The sequence below is a fragment of the Apis cerana genome, linkage group LG6, assembly GCF_029169275.1.
Source record: "Apis cerana isolate GH-2021 linkage group LG6, AcerK_1.0, whole genome shotgun sequence".
In the NCBI taxonomy this organism is placed as follows: domain Eukaryota; kingdom Metazoa; phylum Arthropoda; class Insecta; order Hymenoptera; family Apidae; genus Apis; species Apis cerana.
In genome coordinates this window covers 2,379,819-2,403,645 of record NC_083857.1, presented here as the reverse complement: position 1 = coordinate 2,403,645, position 23,827 = coordinate 2,379,819, and the positions used below count along the sequence as shown (strand labels likewise).

Genomic DNA, 23,827 nt, shown 5'->3' with positions numbered 1-23,827 from the left:
ATTGATCACACCACTTGTGGATACGGCCCTGAATGCCGGTAAGATTGTTAGCCGGCGCGGAACGAAGCGGCGCTGCATTTCAGGAACCGTCGCCGAGGCGTCATTACTATCGTGGTAGAATCGTTGTTTTGAAACGAATTCTTTTTTGAAAGAAAAAAAACCAAACAGAGTGAAACCATGTCTTCTAAATACGTTAGTATCGTTTGAGATATATCAACGTCACGGTGGTGTATGTGCGTGTATTAACTTCATTGTATAATCATTGACAATGACCGCGACCGTAGAGGACTACTACGACGGTTTCCGGACTTTTTCCTGGCTCGCTGATTTTATCGATGTACCAGTGGACCAGGTGAGAAATTTATCCCTTTTCCACTTTTTTTATGTAGATATTATCTTTCTTATTTATCTTTCTACCGCTCAAAATGAGGGCGCATCAATCGAAGTTTACATTATGTTCGATATATGTATGTCATTTTTATTAAAAAATGATTGATATACTACGTTTGATGTCAAGATTGATGTCAAATTTTTTTTTTTAAGTTTAAAAATTGTCATGTTTGAAATTAATAAACTATTATTAATTATCTTTCATATAAACAAAGTGGTTTCGATAAAATATAAGAAAAACAATATTGCAATTTCTGGTTCAATAATTCGAAAGATTCGAACTATCCGTTAATAAGTTTTTTATGTTACAATTCATAGGATATAAATACAAGAGATTGATATCATTGAAATTGCTTTTGCAAAATTGATACGCAATACTGTGAATTCATTAATATATTAGATTATACATAATTCTGATGTAGTAGTTAATTTTTTTTCATATAGTTGTTCTATATAATTTATCAAGCTTTAATTATAAAATAAAAAAGAAATTAATTTTTAACGTTTCAAACACGTGATATATATACTACATATTTATTGTTGAAGGATATATAAACTATATAAATAATGGTGTGACAGAGAAATTAAAAATAGCAACATACGTACGATTTGTGGAAGTTTTTCGACATTTAATTTAACTAGAACACAATGTGAACATAAGAAACATTTTTAAATGTTTTGTTTTTTGTTTTTGATAAAATTAGGATATTCGTATATGTTTCATATTGTAGATATCGATAATATTAAAAATCTTTTGATATAATATCGTTATTATTAAATGGTAGAAAAATATAATACATTTATTAAAGAAAGATATACGAAGAATGTATATTCTGTAAATAGAATGACCGGTGAATATATATATACATATATATTTGAAAGTAGTTTGAGCATGAAATGCAACAGTTGGGAAAAGCGACTGTAACAAATATTTATCATGAATTAATTACTTAAAAAATAAATTATTCTTTTGATGAAAAGCAAAAAAATAAAAGTAGAAAAGTAAACAAAATTTTAATTTTAAAACATAAAAATTATTTATTTATAATATATTTTAAATAATATTTATACATATAAATATTCATTTAAAATATAATTGATTAATATTTATAAAATTATTAAAATAAATTAAACGAAGAAAATAAAATATAATAATAAGATAATAATTAATAAAATAGATATTATTAATAATAATTCATTCAAAATTTTAATAATATTTTGATGAATATATTGTAGCAAATTTAACAAGATTTAAGAAATGTTGTTAATATTTTTAAGTTGAATATTTTTCCAATACTAAATCATTTGTAATAATTTAAAATTTAATTGTATTGATTTAGAAATATTTCGTAAAATTGATACAAATAAATCTGAGACATAAAGTAAAGCACATAAAGCGTGAGAAATTATTTTTTCATTATTTTAATAATTATTATCTGAAATATATTTTTTTTTCTGAATAGTTTTTTATTCTGAATATTTAATTTTTTATTCTGAATAGTTAAAATATTAAAACAAAGAATAATTTTTTTAAAGATAAGTTTAATAAACATGATAGAAATTAAAAAATATTAGATTTATGAACATTACTTAAATTTAATAAAAATGAATTGAATTTTATATAATTTGTAATTATTAAGTTGAGGATATCGTATCATTTCATTCTCATACTATAAAATATAAAGAAACACTTGGTTTTTTCATCGATAAGGCTTATATTATATTTTTTTAAGATAATACGGAAATAAAGCGATATTATACTGGCAATTCATAAACTATACAATTCAATCATTTTTATAAAATATAATTAATATTCATAAGTTCAATATTTTTTCAATATTTTAATCATTTTCCAAATTTATCCCAAATTTATTTTTAAAAAAAATATTTTTTATACATAAGATAATATATAATTATAATATTTTAATTATATAAAATAAAAAAAATATTTCAAATAAAAGTTATTAGTTTAAATAAAAATAGTTATAATGATGAAAAATAATGAAAAATTAAAAAAAAAATTAAATATATAATTTCATTTAAAAAAATGTGAAATTAATTTCATCTCTATATATTTCATCACCATAATCTCTAAAATGTTCGTAGCTTTTTTGGACTATTTGAAATATCTAAATTTCAAGTCGATATCTATAATAATTTCAAAAAAAAAACAACTTACGCATTATATATCTTATTATATATATTATATTTAGGGGTGTTAATCCAGTTATTTGTTTTATCATTTTGCCAATTGAACGGTAGTAATTATATCCTGAAAATTGCTGTGCAATACAGCAAAGCCAGTGGGTGTAATTTCATAACAATTTCGCTTGTTTCAAACATTATATTATTTTTATTAGAATTCACTTTTCCATTATTTTCATTTATAGTACATATTAAGAATTAGTTATATTAAGTGAATTTTTAATTATTATATACAATATCATAATAATATCGTTAATTAAATACAAAATTATTCGTATTATTCCGTAAATAGAAAATTATTGTAATTTTTTTAAATACTTTAATTTTTCTTTAATTTATTCTTTCGATTAATATTATTTTCATAATATTTTCATACTCTTTTTATATCATCTAATAATTTATTAATCTAATAATTTTTTATATTTTTATTAACTATTATAACTGTTTTTCATATTTATATAAATATTGTATAAATATTAATATATAATATATAATATAAAAAAGATGATGAATTTGTAAATTTTGTTTGTTTATTGATTTGTTTGCTCACTCTCCAATAAATTGAATTTATATACATAATATTTATGTAGAAATGTCTATAAAAGTGATTATACATATGCAAATAAAATGATTCAATTTCATAATAGAAAAAAAATTGAATGTACTATTGAAATTTGTAACCGTACAACCTATCGTAGTCTGTTGTTTAATTTTAGAGTTGCATGAGATACTTTAACGTCATCGATTGGAAGGAATGCAATTCGATTCAAGAAGATGTTTGAGTTTATTGTACACTCTGCTCGCAATTCTATCGTTCAATTGTATTCTCAATTAATTCCATTATCACCATTATCATTATAATATTACTGTATAATATTAACTATTAGTTATTAATCATGAATATGCACTCATATATAGAATAAGAATTATTTTTAATGCAGATAATATTATTTTTATGTGCAGAAATCAGCCAAAATTAGTTATAGAAAAACAGAAAAGAAAAACAAAAGAGAGAATACAAAATAGTACGCATTTATCCTTTCATGATATTCTACGTAACAACGATGTGATAATAATTGCATATGATTCATTCAGTATTGTTCAGTGTGAGCACAACATGACTTTCCATTCCCTAGTTATCAATTTTACTGATTCATTTTTCAATATAGCAAGGAATCAGTCGAGTTTAATTCTCTAACGTGTAATCGAAAAATGATTATAGTATATATTATATAAAGCATGTATAGTATATGAATTGTAAGTGATTCTCAGCAAAGAATATATCGAAAGTTAAAATTGTAATGCAGCTTATACGTAACAGAATATGACTGTCTTTTATTTTTGAAGAGTGGCGGGAGTAAGTTACCGTTTTGCATCGAAGGACTTTTAGTCACTAGTAGGAATCTTATTAATGTTCCGTTATTTTGAACGGAATCACGAATAATGTACAGAAAAACACATTTGCTCAATTTTATGGAGTTATATATAATATATATCTCAATTTTAATAGCTATATATTCGATGTTATGAATCTAGAAAATATATGTATAATGTACAATGTAATGTTTTTTTTTAGTATTAAAAATGTAGTATTAAAAAATTAGAATCATATATAATTTTTGAATAATAAAAACAAAGTTCCATGATAAAAATAACTCATACTAATACATGTATATATAATTTTTATAATTTAATGAACCATATCGTCCATTACTGAATCGATTGGATTAAAAATGATTCGGACATCGGATCGCGAGAGTTAATTGTTCTCCGGTATAAGATATAAATCAAACATGAGTATTTAATTATTGGATATTTTAAACATTCGTAATTTGATCTTTGAATGATTCCTCAGGTTATTCAAAATATCGATTACAGATTTTTATGACATTTGATGATGGTTATTTTGAATATCAATTGTATTTTTCTAAATAGAACTTCTTTTAATATTTTTATTAAACGAATGCAAATTTTATAATTTTAATTAATGTCTTTTATTTAAAATTTTTTACTTAATATAGATTAAAATTTTTCTTTTTTTACTAAATTTTTAAATGACTTTATTTAAATATATATTAAATCAAAAATTTTCAATTCATGAATTCATAAATTATCAAGAATCATATCGTTTAACATCGTTTTTTGTTAATAATGTCGAGAACTTAAAAAAAAAAATATTCTTTTGTTTTTTATCATATTCAAACATAATTATTTAAAATTTCATATTAAAACTAAATATCTAAAATTAAAATATATTTTTTTTGTTTTAGTCTTCAATTATATAATAATATAACTTAATATAATTGTAACATGTTCTTAATTTTTTTAATTAGAATTATTTGAAAATTAATAACTAATATTATTATATAATATTATTATATAACATAGATTTTTAATGACATATTTACACTTTCATTAAAAATTTTTAAATTAAATATATATATTTATTAAAATTATATATATTCAATAAGATAATAAACGAAAAATTTAATTACAAATTAGAATATTTAATAATTTGATTAATTAATTTATTTATAGCTAATTAAATTTTTTCTCATTGACACAATTCTTATAATGATTATGTCATGTATTATAGACAGTGTCAACTAGCATCACATTAATATGTACTTGAATATATTTATTCTTGTTTCAGTTTTATATAGTTCATTGTCACATGTCAGATCTTAAAATAACGACAAATACATGTCTTTTTTGCTGAATGAAGATAAGAATAATATTTTTGTGCTTGAAATTTTTAATCTTTAAAAATAATACAATTGTAAAAAAATAATTTGTTTATCCTAAAGCATAATAAATAAAATCAGTTACATTATATAATTATCAGTTACATTATATAAAAATTGTTAAATTTTTATATAAAATGAAGATTATTAATGGAAATATTATCAAAATGCTTGTTGTATATATGAATAAAGAATTTATCGATTTGTATTTGATCGATTTAAAGGATTAAATAACGATTATAAGTAGAATGTGTATATGTATATATACATTCATAATTTAAAAAAAATTTTTTTTTTTGCTTTTATTCAATTAATTTTAATTTAAATATATATTAAAATATAATTAATTTTCTTATTAATTTGTAAATTCGTTATTTTATATTTAAAATTAAAAATTTTTTGTTTTTTTCATTTGTGAAAAATATTTATTAACATATAATAAATAATTTATCATATCTAATTTTTTAAATATGAAAAAAAATTGAATTTGAATGTTGTTTATTTTAGATTTATTTAAATATTTTAACATGCAATGTAATCTCTGATATTGATAGAAATATAGTTTTTATCTTACTAAATTCATACATTTATTTTTATTACAATACATATATTTATATACATTATTTATATACGGATATATATTAACGGGAAAAATTATTATTAATGGAATCGTTTAGAGAAAAAAAATACATTCATTTAATTAAATTATAATTTACAATGGAAAAAGGGATTAAGTTTGCCAAAAGATACGTGAGTTTGCCAAATATATGTGAAAATATACTACAACGCACATCATATAACTATGAATAAACATGCAGAGATCATTGGCCTTTGACGGATCGAGTATCGTGTGATTTGTTCATCTTGTACCCTTGTGGCGAGATAAATCGCCATTGATACTAAGTAAATTAGTTTGAGAGTTGCGCGTGTACGGAAATAGTTAATCAAGATCATGCTTTTTTTTATATGATTAATTGCTATTTATTAATCTTGAATAAATAGATAATTTTTTTTAAGAAAAAGCTTTCCTAATGATAAAAATAATTATATTTTAATATCAAGTAACATATAATCTTACGATAGTGAAATCTCGATCATGTATCTTCAATATTCAGTGAACTTTGATTATTTATATTTAATTCGCAATTTCATACTTTCTTTTATTTCCATTATTATCGACTTGATAATTTCATGGATTGCTTTTTAAATTTCAATTTCTTTATTTTCTTTCTTTATTTCATATATATTTATTAACACCTCACAATTAATCTTAATTGGTTGATCTCAGTTGATTTATATGTATCATTATATATATCATGATTTATGATTTATATAATTATGTATACATTGAGAAATAAGTATTATATTAATATTTTCAAATTTATTTTATATTATAAAACTTCATATGTTTTCCTTAGACAAATTACATTATTCAACGCATATTTGTTTTTATATTTTTCAATATTCTTTATACATTTTAATGTGTTGAATACAAATTTGCTATTTTTTTCCTGAAAACCTATTTTTGAAAAGATCTCTCTGCTAATAAAAACATTTAATAAAAAATCATTTCTGTTATCAATATAGAAGCGAAATAGTTTGGCAAAACGCATAGCAGTGATATTCAATAATAGCAGTCATCTAATTTCTCGGAATAGAAGCGTCATTATTGAGTACTACTGCTGTTATTTTGTCAAATTATTTTATTTTTTCATTGAAAACAAAAGTGATTTTGTATATTCTCTAATGATTATATTTTTTTCTTAGTTTTTTAAAAATATCAGTTAAAATGAATATGTTTCTGACATTCTTTTAATTTTGATTATTATGTATTTAAATGTTTAATACATTTAATATGTAATCTAATAATTTCTTATATTATTTTATTCAAAAAAATCCATAGAATTATTTCGTATTAAGAGCAATAGAATAAATATTATATATAAAAAAAATGCTTCTAAAGTTAAAAAATTATAATTTTTTTTTAAATGGATTTTTTTAAAAGTTGTATTTTTAAATTTGTAAATTCGTATTTGGTACATTAATATCTATATACATTAAAAGCCTATGACAAATTATAAAATCAAAAAAAAAAATATTAAAATTTGTGAAACAATGTTGTAAATTTTCATGATTTTTAATTTAATTTAATTATTTTTAAATTAATTTAATTAAAAACTTTAATTAAAAACTTCGCATCTGAATTAATAAAATTATAGTAATTTATAATATATATTTATAACATATATACGTACAATAATGTATACAAAAATATCCACATATATATATTGTGAAATATAATGAAAATATATATAATACAATCATATTTATAAATAAAATTAATAATATTTATTTATAAATATCAAACGATCATATAAAAAATTTTTTAATGAAATGAATAAAAATTTATTCAATATAAATAATATAAATAAATATAAATTAATTATAAATATAATATAAATAAATAATATAAATTTTAAATCGAATAAATAGACATTTGTGCAGTTTATTAAAAGAAAATAAAAAATATTGCAAAGTTGGATGTTTTGGATTTGCTGCATAGGATTATATATATGTTCGTAATCATATTTCAATGAATAATCAGTATTCATTTTTTCATTAAGATTAACGTATGTAAAATTAGAAATAAATTATTATTTATAATTATAAATTGCTAGAATTAGTTTTCATTTCATACATATTTATTCCTTTTATATTTCAAAATTAAAATTTTATTTATGTGAAAGGAAACACGATTTTCTAATCGTAATTTTAAATAAATATATAACATAATAACATAATAAATATATAACATAATATAATATTTTCTAATCATAATTAATTAAATCATAATAAATTAATATTGAAAAGATTATTAATATTCGAAACTTCAGATTTTTATTTATTATTTACTTATTTATTTTATTTATCAATTAAATTAATTGAGAGATTAATTATGAATTTTTTTAAAAATATACATAAATTTCTTTTTCAAAAACAAACATTTAATTACTTGGAAATTCTGATTTTTTTGATATTTTTATATTTTGTTGCATAAAACAATAAAAAAAACTTGTTCATTTTTTATAACAAGTTTTTTATGTTACATAATTCAAGTATTTGTATAGTTGAAGAGTTGAATTATATTATAATATTTATGAATATCTATTATAATATCTATGAAATAATAAATAAAAATAAAAGAAAAGAAGGAAAAAATATATATATAAAATATATATATAAATAGATTCTTATATGTAAGACTAAAAGAAAATTAATTTCATTATATAAGAGGATGTCATTGTTTTTTAAGAACATGAACTAGATTCGCGCCTCTTAGTTATTTCTGAGATGTTGAAATTCACGAGCTCTTTTGTTCTAGAATACTTCAATTTAATCATTTGTGAATAGTATACTCTAAACTCTAATTAGGCTTTGGAGGATTAATTAAGTCATTCGGGAAACTGATGAATTGTTGAATGAACTGTTCCATTTGTATCTTACAATTACAATTATCTTCAAAAATATAATTTTATAATTATAAATTGGAAATGTTATGGTGATAAAATGGAATAAATTATTTTTATGCATGATTAAGATAATCCGTAATTTTTTATGGGAATTATATAAAATTTTTTATAATAATTATATAAAATTTCTTTGGATATTTATAATTTTGCTCATTTTAAATATATTTCTAAAGTTGTAATTTATATAACTTTTTTTTTGGAATTGCTACCATTGCTTAATCTTAGTTTCCAGAAGATATTTGCAAAAACTTTCTAGCACAGGCGGTCGCGTAACGGTGACCGTTGATTCTATTCTAACCTATTCTATGCTAACCTAAATTTTATTCACAATAAATAATGTTTAATTTATATTAAAATTAATTAAGAGAATAGTACGTATATATATGTACGAATACATATATATGTATATATATATGTACGAATATATATGTATATCTGTTTGATTTCAGAAATATTTTAGTATTATTAGATCTCAATTGAATTTGTAAATAAAAATATTGCTATCATTATATTAAAAAATTCGATTATATCATTATGGAAATAATTTTTTCGAAACAGAATAGAACATTTTTTGCTGTGTGATAACAATAATGTGTAACATATATATGTTTTGTAATAATGTTAGTTCATTCCCGCCAAATTCAAAAACTATAAGAATTTATATATATGAATAGAGTTATGTTTGGTATCATTATGAATAAAATTTAGATTACATTATATAAGATATCAAAAAAAAGATTTTAAGACCAAAAGAAACAAAAAAATATTCAATATATCAATCAATTCTTTTATTGACATAAAATCAATTTTTATCATTGACGAATATTATGAATAATTTACTTCAATTAAGTAAACAATTGTACTCATAAAATATTCAAATATTTTGAATGTTACAATATCAATTTTAATATAAATATAATATAAATTATTAAATAAAAAAAAATTAGGAAGGATAACGATACTTTATCCTCAAAATTCAAATCACTCAAAAAAATATATTCTTAATATTAGTATAGTTAGTTAGTAGATATAAAATAAGGACCTATTTATTACTTTCATTATTGCATGATTTTTTTTTCATCATTAAAGGAAATATTAAAGATATTGATCAATCAAAAATCGACTGATCATTTAATATTCTGTATAATTGATTAACGAAGCGAAAACGAAGATTAACGAAGATACTTTGCATGCGATCATAAAATCAATCATGTAGTGTAATCTCTCGGCTGATCCCGTTATCGTATTTTGTCGGACAAATCTTATTCGTCACTAGCTTTGTTGAACCGGCTTCCTGCTGGTATATACCCATAGGAATGTAATGACAAACGAAATGAGAAATGATTTCCTTCTTTCTCGTAATAGATTGAGAAACGACCAAGTGTCACGAATTTAAAGAAAGTATATAATCGTTACGAATGTTAACTTTCTTTGATTTAATGAGATAGCTGAAGAATCCGTTAGGAATAATTAGGATGAATAGGATTTTATACGATTATTACAATTTTTCTTGTTATAAATAATACATTTTTATTATTATGTTTGATAAATTATATTTACTATAATAAAGTTATATTTATATATTTTACGTATCATTGTAAATTAAAAATTATAAAATATACGTTTTTGTGATGAAAATGACTTAATGTCATTTTTTAATTTTACAATTTATTGTATATACAAATTATATTTTGCGTAGATACACATAAGAAATACGTAGGAATATCTATTTATATCGTATGAATTTAATATTTATAAATCGTATTATTTAACTAATATTTAAATTTTCTATAAATATTAATTTTTTATATTTGATTGAGTTTCTAATATATAAATATTATACATTTTTGAATCTTTTTTTACATAGATGTAGAAAAATATCTTTAATAATAAAAAATATTAATATTAAACTCTCTCAAAGTGAAAATTTATTTACATTTATCATTTATGTATATAAACATAATGTCAATCAATGAATTATTAAATTAATAAATTAAAAAAAAATTAGGAAGAAATGAGGAAATAAAATATTGTTTTGACGGAAATCAGAATTTTACAAATTGAACAATCTTTGATACGAGAAAAACGGAAGACAAATTAGAAAAGAATCAAATGTCACTCTATAAAGATAAGAAAATAGAGAGTTTACGAGATAATAATTCACGATTACGAATCATTTCTAATCTATGGTCTTAAAGTTGAGCAAAGTCGGACTTTATTCGATATTATATTTTTATCGCGTTAAATATAGCAATAAAATTATTCGTGATATCGGAGAAACTTTTTGTGTGTTAATACACAAATGTTAATTACGTTTTATGATTTATTCTTTTTGTTTTATTCATTTAAGAAACGAATAAATTTCTACGATTTCATAAGACGATTTTTTAACATTGTCATTGTTATTTTTAATGAAATTTAAAGTTAAATATTGTCGCGATTTTTTTTACAAATATTTTACACGCGATCGTGCCAGAAAAATATTTCTGGACACAAAATGAAATTTGTATTGTGAAATATAATATTTTATATAAAAGAGTAAATATATGCGAAAAAATAAAAATTATTTAAAAATTATTTTTGAATGAGAAAACACATTTTGTATTGAATATCGGAATATTTTTTTTCTTTGAGTTTTTACAATTGAAAATATATTAATTTCTGTACAATATCTCTTTATGTTAAATTTCCATTTATTCCATTATTTAAGAATTTTGATCAAACGATCAAATTTATTTTCATAATTCGAAGATTTTTTTTCTTAAAATTTTAATCGTCAAGACTATCGAAGTATATTATATTTATTTTCATTATAATTTGTATTCATTCGCGTTTTATCGCCAAATTAACTATTCAATAAGATAATTCTTATTAAAATGATACGATAAGTAATTAATATACATATACATATATATTATATATCAGTATATATTACTATAAAATATTACAAATAGAAATTTTTAATTGCATTGATTATTCGGGATCGATTTATCAATTTTGAATTAATATTAATTACTATTATTATTAAACTTAATTAAATTAAATTATTTCTAAACAAAATTAAGATAAGAGGTTAATATATTGCAAGATATTGATACATTTGTGAGAATTTTGAAGAATCGAGTGTAATTATTAAATTATTATTAAATAAATACACGATTGATATAATTGTTGGATAAGGCTATTTATTAAGCTATAACCAATTGAAGTAATATCATTGGAAATGAGATATAAATAGAATATAATGGCGATATAGAACGGAAACAGAATGGTCTCATTCTTTTTTTCATCCCGCTTCATCTAACATAAATTTCAATTGCTTATAACTTATAACAAAGAAGTACCAATATGTTTTTACTTTTATCTTGACCCTTAGAATTTATTCTTCAAAAAATATATTAATTATCGTGTTAAATATGTATTCATATCGTGAATTTCAATTATACGTTGCAAAGTTTATCGCAATGACGCGATGAAATACAGTCACGTGTGTATTAATGCTCTCAATTGGTCATTCTACATCGAACGATTCATATCAAACGATGCCCGAATACAAAATGGCGTTTACGATGTTACGATACTGTATGACAATTTATAGGGATCGTGTAGGTCAAATCCTTTTTGTTATGGCACTCTTTGCTACGACGAACACCATGATACCAGGTTTATATATAAACTATTGGCTTGGAAAATTTTTTTTCTTCGTACCTGATACATCAGAGACCCAGTTTATTATTCTCTTACAAGCTGATGGGTTTCAAGCGTTTTACAGCAATATTTTATAATAATTTGTTTTTAGAATATTATTTTTAATTATTAATCAAACAGCATAATGTTACTATGTAATGTTATGTTAATAATATAACGACATATATTTTTTTATATTTCTCTTCTTTCATCTTTTATGTTTTCAAATGTATTAGCATTAATAAGTTATGAAACATTGACATAAGCAAATAGATAAATTGTTTAGATAAACTATTTTAAGTTTTATTAGATATTGTCAAAGTCCAGATGTTCATAGTACACCAGAAGTTCATAGTACAAATATTCTTTTTCTTTTTTTTCTAAATTGCTTATATTTTGTATATTGCTTATCTATTTTTTTTAAAATCTTCATGATTTCATTTTTCTAGAATAATGATTAAGATTATATTTATTTGATATTCAATGATTATTTATAAAATTTTATACGTAATATATATGTATAAAGAGTTTCATCTGCTTGGAATATTATATTTTTTCAAAATCGTTTTAAGCTATCTAAAATAGCTTTTAATTCATTGAAAGAATCAAATTTTTTTATGGAAAATCATCAAATCAATTGATTCCATGTGCAATTGTAAAAAAGTTATATCTTTTCAAGTTGCAACTTTTACAAAAAGATTTAAGATATTTAATTAATTGAATATCTTAATATTTAAATAATAAAAAATAATACTATATCTCTCAAATTATAATTGCTAGAATCATATGTATAAATGATAAATATTGTAATATTCTCATAAATATTTTAGAAATTATGTTATATAATAAAATAAATAATATATTACATTTTTGCAATAAATAATCTGCGGTTTGTGTATTTGTTTTAAAATATTATAGTCATAATCATAGTTAATATTTTTTACAAATAAAAATATACATAAAAAAAATTGTTTTTTATGTTCCCTAATCAATTAATTATATTTATGCTTAATATTTAAGAAAAAAATAACGATTTCGATGTATTTTTAACAATTGTTAAATTTAAATAAAATAAATACATTCTTAGAATCTAAAAATTATTCTATTGTTCTTGTAACATGTCAATTATATATGTATTATTCTTATGAATTGTATTTAATATCATGGATTTGAGCAAATTATTTTAAAATTTCTGTAAATTAATTGATTTGTGAATTTTACAAATTTTATTTTTATTAATTTCGTCGCTATATTTTTCATTATTCTTCTGTTTGTGTAATTTTGATTAATAAATTTATTCGCTTCTCAATTGCATCATAAAGTTAAAACGCATCACACATCGATATTGGATTTATGATATATTATACATATACTTTATTGACTGAAAATTTGAATATAAGAAAATGAAGATAAAATAATACAAATATTCTTTATCGTTCTTTGTTTTCTTCATAAAAATTTATGTCATATTTTTTTTTTGAATTATCTTTTATTTGTACTTATAAAAATATACCTACCTATTATATATCTATACATTAAACATATCATATATATTTTCATATATTCTACAAGTAATATCTTTTACTTGGTTGAATTTAAGGTAAATCATGAAATGTATAACTTTTGTAAAAATATTTGGCATAAAATGTTCTAAAATTGTACCCAACAATAACCAAATAAGCGAACAATGCTGCTTTATTATCACATAACATCTATTATTGCGTATTATACGCATATTCGAGTAACTGTAACTTCATTACGCGCTATCAAAAGGTTTAGCTCCATTCGAAACGCTTATTACTTGCACTCAGTTCTACTTGCACGCCAAAGGTTCATTCGCACTCGTCGATCAGTTCATTTATCCTTAATAGAAAAAAACCGCACAGTTTGTAATGATAAAATTATATTTATTCGAATCTCTTATATTGTAATTAATACAATCGAATTACAATCCGAATTACAATCTACCAATATTCAATATCATACCAATTAATTATAATATTTATAAATTAATAAGATCAAAATGAAATAAATGCATTACTGGAATAAATAATTATTAAATGCTACGTAAATACGAATCGCTAATTTATTGTTAATTGTTATTTGAAAATATCTTAAAATCTAAATCCACCATTTATTCCAACGTATGGTGAAAGTCTGCCACCAGGACCACGTTGAACTTCACTTTGTCCTCTGATGAAACCATTCTTATATTCTTTCCCAAACTCGAAGCCTGCATGTTGTCGAGCAGGTTGTCCAGGACGAATGTTTACTCCACCATAGGCATCTCCCGTCATTCCATTCTTATCGTAGACACGTTGTTTGTAGTCAATGTCCAAGGATGGACGATTTCTTCCCTCTTTAGTTCCTTTAATGACGATGGATCCTCTTTCCTGTCGTCGGAAACGAGACGGGATCTGGGGAAAAAAAAGAAAAATTTTAACGATTAATGAGGGGAAAAGAAACTCGATTAATAAAAGGATTTGAAATGAAGAGATGGTATGTTGAGGATTATTTAGGATTGGTAGAAGTTAAAAGGTAGTAGAAAGATTTAAGAAATGTTCGCTATTATGATAATTTTAATTTAAATAATTTTAAATAATTAAATAATTTTTACTTTTTTCAATAATAATATTTCTTATGCTTGAGAAGAATACGAAAAAATCATTGTTGATATATCCATATATTTTTCGATCTTATCAAGTAGACTTGATAATGTATATTTTATTCTTTTTTAAATATTTAAAAAATTACTTATATGATCAATAGTTTATAATAATGCAATGTATAAACGTTTTATATTTCAAATTAAAAGATTTTGAAATATTATTAGCGTAATATATTTATATTTATAAATTTTTATAAGAAATTCTCGTTTCTAACAATTTTTTCTATGTAAGATATATTTTTTTAAATCAAAAAATTATTATTCTTTTCCAAATTTTAAATTAAAGAATCTTTTTTTTTTCTTTATTCTCTTACCAATTGTTCCACTATTTTCATTATTAAATTTAAAATGCTATGTTTTACATAAAAATTTTAAAATTAATTCAATAGAAATAATACTCACATAATCCTCAGGTTCTAATTCCGCTTGAGCAGAAACGTATGCAATAGCGCAGAAGACAACCAACACGATCAATTTCATCTTGGAAATTGTTTTTTTTTTGTTCACTTCGACTCTTAAGCACAAGATTTGTAATGTTCTTGTCTATAGAGTTGATTGATTTCTGTGTCACAGTCGACAAAAGCTTCGATTTATATATGAATTTCACGTTGACATCTTTTTCCCTGTTTTCTTTGCGATATTTTGAACGGGGAATTACCGTCGGTTTCTTATCCGGTTCTATCTTTGTCTCTGCATATCTGCAAGCACACTCGGGGAACTCCTCTGCGCTACGGGTCATTAGGGGTCAATAATACGAACTCACGTATGAAATTATATATTCATTTTTATTTTTGTTCAAGATTTATCGCATTATTGTTATAAAATATAATATAATAAATAATAATATTATATAAATAAAATATAAATGATCTTATAATTTATATTTTTTCAATCATTTATTTATTTCTTTTATTTATTTATTCATTTATATTTGATTACGTTATCAATATAAAATTATTAATTTTAAGATTTAAATTTAGCATTATTAAAATTACAAAGATTTTTTCTTTTCTAAGATTTTTAATATTTAATGCATTAATATTATATCTGATATTTTTACAAATTAATAATATAAATTGATAATCAATTTATTTGGAGATAATTATGTTACAATAATTTTTTATTATGTAATTTTAATAAAATATTTATGATAGTATATATTTATTTATTTATTTATAGAAAACAAGAATAATTTTACACACAAAAATTTTTTCAATCTCTTCTAATATTTTAATTTTATTATTATATTTTATTGTTTTAAAATTAAAATAAAAATAGTTTTAAGAAATAATTTATCTACTCAGGATTCTTTATAATATTTCATTTATTTATAAATGATATTAATTATTGATGTGATTCTTAAGCGATCGAATACTAATGAAAATCTTTTCTGTACATAGAGAACAGATTTTTTTCAATTATTTGTAATAATTTTTAACATTTTTAACATATTTTAACATATTTCATGGAATTCCATCTCTTAAAAAATTGAAATAAAACTTTTTCTCCAGCAATATTTATTATGATAACATATGTATTACATAGTTTTTTTTACGTAAAATGTTCCTATCAATGCAATTTATGGCATTTTTTTCCTTTTTTTTTTTTTTTTTGTTTTGTTTTTTAAACATGCTTTAGTTTATGGATACGAAGCATTATAGACATGAAGGAACAATAGAAATGATATAAGCTAGCGTGTTTTCTTTCATGCACGGCCTTCACAATTCATACAATACGCATTCTGTTGTTCTTTGAGAACTGGGGAAGCCCGTGGAGAATATGGTTACTTAGAATTTCCATATTCCCCGATTACAGTCTTTAATCTATATGCGTAAAAAAATTGTTCATGATATCGTAATAATGGTCTTGAACCGAGCATAATTCTCGCGAAAATGTATTTGTCATCAGCAAGAGATTAATTTAGTTCTTCTTCGCGAAATCTAATTATGATAAGATAAGAAATATTTTTATTTTTTTTATATTTTTTTTATTTTTTAATATTGATTATTTTTTTTTACAAATTTCTAAAATGAACTTATATTTGATTTTTTCATTAACGATTTGTATAATAAAAATTTAAATATTTTTCCTATTATGCCGGAGACACGAATGTGTAAATCTATTGAATAAAAATGTGATATTTATATAATATCTTTTTTCAAACTATAATGATAAAATGATGTTTTATGAAATTGAATTCTAAAATTTATAATTAATAATTAATAATTATTAAAATCTCAGAAATATCCATCTTAATTAATATTTTATGTTTAAAATATAAATTTTTATAAGTTATTGAATTACATGTTCGTACCATGAGAGGAAATGCTCTATATATATATATAGATGCTATAATGCTATAATATTTTTTCAATTATCGTGGAAAAATAATTGAATAATAATAAATTTTTCTTAAATCTAATTTATTATTAAATAACAAATTTGTAATTGAAATTAAAATAATCGATTTGAAAACAAGAAAAATATAATTTTCCTTCCACGAAAAGTATTTAATATAATTACTATTTAAAATTCTCAATGCATTAATAGATTAAAAAATAAACTCGATTTGAAAATTGTAGTATAATAATTTGATATTTTATAATCTGATATTTTTCAGTATTGACTAAATTGATCAATTCATTACAATTGATCAAATTTATTGTTACATTGATCAAGTATGATAATGAATATATTTTCTTCGTTTGTGTGCAGGTGAATTTTCTACTATCTCAAATCACAGCACTAATATTGGCTGGAATTTTAAGAACGTTTCTTAGTCCTGTTGCCGTAACAGCAACAACCAGACATGTATTTGGTCTCATCATCGGCCTCATGCTTGGATATTTTTGCTTCGGCAGGTAAACAATTCTCCGTGAATAAAAGCGAATCAATTAGTCTTTAAAAAAAACTTTAATAAGCATGGATTAGATGCAAAAATATTGTTTCACGCTTGTATTATGCACAGAATATTCATGATTTGTTATTGCATTTTATTTTTTTAAATAAATATTCACAATATAATAGTATAATATTTTTGTTGTAGTGTAACTATAATATTATATGATATTATATAATATACAATTAAATAATTGTATATTAAATTTACAATAAAAAATTTCAAACAATTATTAAAAATAATCAAAATTTCATCAAATATTATTTAAATGTAACATTATAATTGTATATCAATTTACATAATACTTAACTATAAAACATATATTTTAAAAAAATATATCTGATTTATTTATTACTCAGAAAATATTGTAAAAATTCATTTACAATATACGGTTAAAATTAATTATTTTTACCAATGTAGAGAATATATATTAAAATAATATATATTTAAGATTTCAAATATTTATTTTTGTCCTAATTTATAATAATAAATAATATATAATTTATAATAAATTTGTTTTGTTAAAAAAAATTCGTTTTCAGGCAGGCGATACATCTTGCAGGCCTTCCCGCCATATGTTACGTTGTAATGCGTACACAAAATCCTCATAATATGCAGAGGCAAGTTTTTATAACAATTTATTCATTGTGATTTATTCTTTATATTAGTATAATAGATTTCACGTGTTACAGAAATTTTCTACAGTTAGATTGCAATATTTTTCTATTAATAAAAAGAATTCATTAATATGTAGATATGTAAATTATATCATAAATATTTATTATAAATATATAATTATTTATATCGCTGAAACTTTATAAATAAACATAGACGAATCGCATAATTAATTATTAAAATATAATTATAAAATGAAAGTATAAGAGTTTTATAATTATTGCAAGTATTCGCTTGACGAGTCTTATACTTTATCACTGCGTTTCGCATTTCATATTATCAATCTAGTACATGTAAATATATGTATATATTATATTTCTTTCTTGTGATAACGGTAGTAATATTTTTTTTTCTTTCATTGAAAAATATTATTTTATACAATGAAATAATAAGATTAATATATAAAACAAATATGATAAAAATATGAAAGAAATTATATCTTTATGCAATTTAAACAATATTTGAAAATATGCACACATATTTAAAAATATATAAAAATTTATATATTTTTCTATTATTTACAATTTACATTTAATTTACAAATTTGTTCCTTTTTTTTTAAAATTCCATAATTTTATTATAATATGTAAAACTGAACATTCAACAAATTGTTCTATAAGATTTCAAAATAATATTAAATATAATAGATTTTTCTATATTTAATCACATTTTAAAATTATGATTATGAACTTGAAATTGAAATTGCATAAGAACATTTCAAGTTTCTGAGGGAGTATCTAACAGTATTATTCTAGTAATCTAACAATTATCTAACAGTAAACATGATTGTATTTAAATGATTTGATACTCTGAAACAGTAAAAAACATATTTTTGTCTACATAATAAAAATCTTTGGTATTTCAATTTTTTACCAATACTATTATTATTATTATTTATATATACTTATATAAATTTTACTTTAATAATAGTGATTGCACTCTATAATTAAAATAAATAGAATTTAATGGATTTAATGACTTTATTAGTTAATAAGTAATTATTACAGAATTTCAAGTAATTTTTCCCTTCTTTTACTCTCGTTCTATGCAATAAACAAGCTAAAGAAACAAACACTCGTGTAGTCATTTTAACAAAAAATTTTATTATTTGCTATTAAACATCAATAAGTATTAAATGTTGAATTCTTTTCACATTTATTCTTACATAAATTATTAATAAATATCCCTTGAATTCAATTTATCTTACTAATACGTTTCAGGGTAGTGTTGACGGCGGCACTTCTTTATCTATCTTGTGTGCACTTCCATCGACAAATCTATAATTATGGTTCATATACTCTTGATATCACTGGTAAGTCATCGACTTGTGTCATTTTTAAAATCAATACGCGATTTCATTATACGAGATCTTATAGTATTTATATATATTTTTTTTATCGTTTCAAATATGATAAAGATTCTCAATATATAATTTAAGAAACGATTTGTATTTGTAATTAAAAGGGATGTCACACCAATTGTATAAAATTATTTATTAAATATATTTATCATTCGATCTTGTTCAATCTTTGGTTCATATTTCATTTAAATTAATTTCTTTTTTTCACAATGTTTTCTATTTGCGATCCTCTTAGTATTTAAATAATTTTCGATTTATCTCCATATAATATAAGGAAAAAATTAACATTAAATTAAGAAATAAATAGCTATTATCTTTAAATAAGAATCATTTTGATAAATATAGTAATATATAATTATATCAAAATAAATAAATACTAAATTATTAACTACTTATAAAAATACTTATTAAAAATTATTTTCTAAAAAATATATCATGATTTTTTCTAATCTATTCAAATCGGACATTTATATATGTCTTATAAATTTTCATTTTCGATTAATAATTCTTAATTAATTAATTAAATAAATTAGACTTTTGAATAACAATAATTCATTAATCGATGTAATTGATTGATAAAATATAAAAGAACTTATACTGATAAAAATGTTATATAAAATGCTGTATAAAAATGCTATATTATCGCACAGCACAAAAACAAAGACGTAACCTTATAATAAATTTATTTTTCTAAATAAAGATCTCGTTACATCGTGTTCATTCCAGGACCACTTATGGTGATAACGCAGAAAGTAACCAGCCTCGCGTTCAGCATACACGATGGATTAACGCGACGTGAAGAGGAACTTACGCCAACGCAACGTCATCAAGCCGTGAAGTGAGTTGACATCTTTTTTAACCGGTCGTTCTATAACATTAATTATTTAATATAGAAAATAAACATTATGGGGAAAAAACATTATCTCTACATGCATCATACATAATTTTCATTTATATTCAAGGACGATACACACATCTATTGCTCATATCTTTTTTTATTTTCTTATCGTTTGGGATCAATTTATTATATGCTTGGTTTTTATTTTTTTTTTTCAGAAAAATTCCAACGATGTTAGAATATTTCAGCTATGTTTTCCATTTTCAAGCGTTGATGGCTGGACCAGTGATATTTTATCGCGATTATATCGATTTCATTCATGGACGTAATATAGGTGGAACGAAAGCTCTGACGGTTAGTTTTTTTTTTTTTAATTATTATTATCTGTGTATTTTCTATTTAAAGAAAAAGAAAAAGAAAAGAAAATTGAATTTTATTTTTTTTCTTTTAAGGGTTACGATAAAAATTCCACTCATTATGACGAGATAGTTCTGGAGCCATCTCCAACACCGGTTGTAATAAAAAAGGTCATAATAAGCTTATTGTTCGCAGCTTTGTTTGTGACTTTCATTCCATCATACTCGATACAAAAGCTAAAAGGTTCAATTCATTTATTTTTAATATTATTACATCATATTGCCTATACTAACAAAATATTGTTCTATTTGCAGAGGAAAATTTCTTAGAAAACACAACATTGTTTTATAAGATGTGGTTTTTAATAATAACTGCTATGCTAGCTCGTTTCAAATATTACCACGCATGGATTTTCGCAGATGCGATTTGCAATAATTCTGGACTTGGTTTTAGTAAATATGATGAGAATGGTGAAGCTAAATGGGATTTATATTCTAATGTTGATGTTCGAGGTTTCGAGGTAAGTTTAACAAAGATGATAACAATATAAATATAAATATAAATATTTTAAAAATAAATGATAAATAAAAATATAATAAGGTTAGACGATATTATTGATTTTGTTAAACATTTTCGCAGATTTAAATGAATACAAATTTATAAAATAATTTTATTTTTTAGATGGCTCTTACTTTAAGAGACAGTATTGAGCATTGGAATAAAGGAACTAATAGATGGCTTAGATCGATTGTGTACGAAAGGGCAAAATACAATAAACTTATGTTCACATACTCCCTTTCTGCCTTATGGCACGGTTTTTATCCTGGTTATTACATAACATTCGCCAATGGAGCATTTTTCACCATCGTGGCACGCACTGTAATTAGAGTTTACAATAATATCAAACTTAATATTCTAAATTATTAAGTGATTATTAATAATGTTTTATTTATGTTTTTTTTTTAAATAGGCTCGTCGTAACATACGACCATATTTCTTAGGGTCCAAGAAATTAAAGTTCCTCTACGATGCGCTTACGTTCATTTCAACGCGATTAACAATGGCCTACCTGACATTGAGCTTTTTAATCTTGGAATTTATGCCAAGTGTCAGAATGTACCTGTGAGTAATAATAATTTGATATTTTCTAATTTTAAAATATATTTTATAATTCTGATATAACTATATAATTGAATATATAATTTTTTTTATAGGCATTTATATCTATTTGGGCATGTAATCGGTTTAATTATACTAATTATTGCACCACGTCTTCCGAAAATCTCGCACACGAAAGTAATCGAAGTGGAATCGAAATCTTCTCAGGAATTAATCAACGGAACTGCGCGCAAATCAATGTGAACTCTATTTCGATGTGGCCAAAAAGTGATCATAAGAGATAAATATTTTTTATGAATGTTTTAATATGCATATAAATATTATGTATATATTATATAGACGCACATATATACGTACAATATTTATTGTTGCGACGTGTTACTGGTACAAATTCTATGTCGAGAGTGTAAAAAGTATATTTGTTTTATATAAGTGAGTGATCATATATTTATATGAGTGTCTCGTGCGTATATATTGAGAAATCGACACTTAGCTGTTTTACAATATCGCTAACAAAGAAAGAACAAACGGAGACGATATACTAAATATTATAATTTAATGGATAGTTAGATTTTTTAATGTTGTCATGTTTTTTTTTTGTTTTGTTCTTTTATCTTTATAACATTTATCGTTAGAATATTTAATAGATGATGACATTCTAGTAGAACGTCACATGATTTTTATTCTAAGCGTTTGCAAGTAATTTTTGCAGTTTTATACGTTTAGTATATCTAATAATATCATAAATAATTCAAAATAAATTGCAATGTTTATTCATGAAACGTTACTCCGAGCATTTTATTAATGTTAATATAAATATTCGTTTAAAATATAATTACAAAATAATGATACGATGCTCGGCCCTTAGGATATAAATACGTAAGTATCAAATACAAATTAGTGATTTAGTAAAAATTTAGAAATCAAATTTAGAAATAGTTTTCCAAAATGATTTTGTTGTTGTCAAACTTTTCTTCAAAAAATTGTATCCTATGTTAGATAAATCCAATCTTTTAATTCTTTTATAATAATTTCCAATTAATTGTACAATTATCAACAACTAACTGTAGATAAATTCTAAATTTTATGAAACTGACTAAAATTGCAATACAATTATACGGATAATTTTTATTATTTATATTCAAATTGATATGATAATAAAATTCCACCGGTTAACTTTTATACAAAAGATATGAAAATACATTTATAGCTGGATAAAATCCGATAAATAAAATTATCATTATGCCTCACGTGCCTCTATACTCCTATATAATTATATATAGGCATAATTTGAACGTTTACTAAAGTTTTGCATGACTATTTTCATTCGCTGCCTAATGGAATATTGTCCTTAT

General features: G+C 21.8%; 2 protein-coding genes across 2 annotated transcripts; one reads left to right on the top strand and one right to left on the bottom strand.

The window, feature by feature from the left end:
* Positions 1–4: 4 nt before the first annotated feature.
* Positions 5–23,259, top strand: LOC107993491 (lysophospholipid acyltransferase 6). The gene is made up of 11 exons (XM_017049925.3): positions 5–352; positions 17,940–18,085; positions 18,666–18,743; positions 20,019–20,110; positions 20,885–20,996; positions 21,215–21,350; positions 21,449–21,596; positions 21,668–21,873; positions 22,035–22,232; positions 22,324–22,475; positions 22,568–23,259. The coding sequence occupies exons 1-11, from the start codon at positions 269–271 to the stop codon at positions 22,713–22,715; spliced, it is 1,500 nt and encodes a 499-aa protein (XP_016905414.1). The 5' UTR covers positions 5–268; the 3' UTR covers positions 22,716–23,259.
* Positions 14,443–16,071, bottom strand: LOC107993492 (hymenoptaecin). The gene is made up of 2 exons (XM_017049926.2): positions 15,627–16,071; positions 14,443–14,973 (listed from the first exon to the last, which is right to left on the bottom strand). The coding sequence occupies exons 1-2, from the start codon at positions 15,702–15,704 to the stop codon at positions 14,671–14,673; spliced, it is 381 nt and encodes a 126-aa protein (XP_016905415.2). The 5' UTR covers positions 15,705–16,071; the 3' UTR covers positions 14,443–14,670.
* Positions 23,260–23,827: the final 568 nt, after the last annotated feature.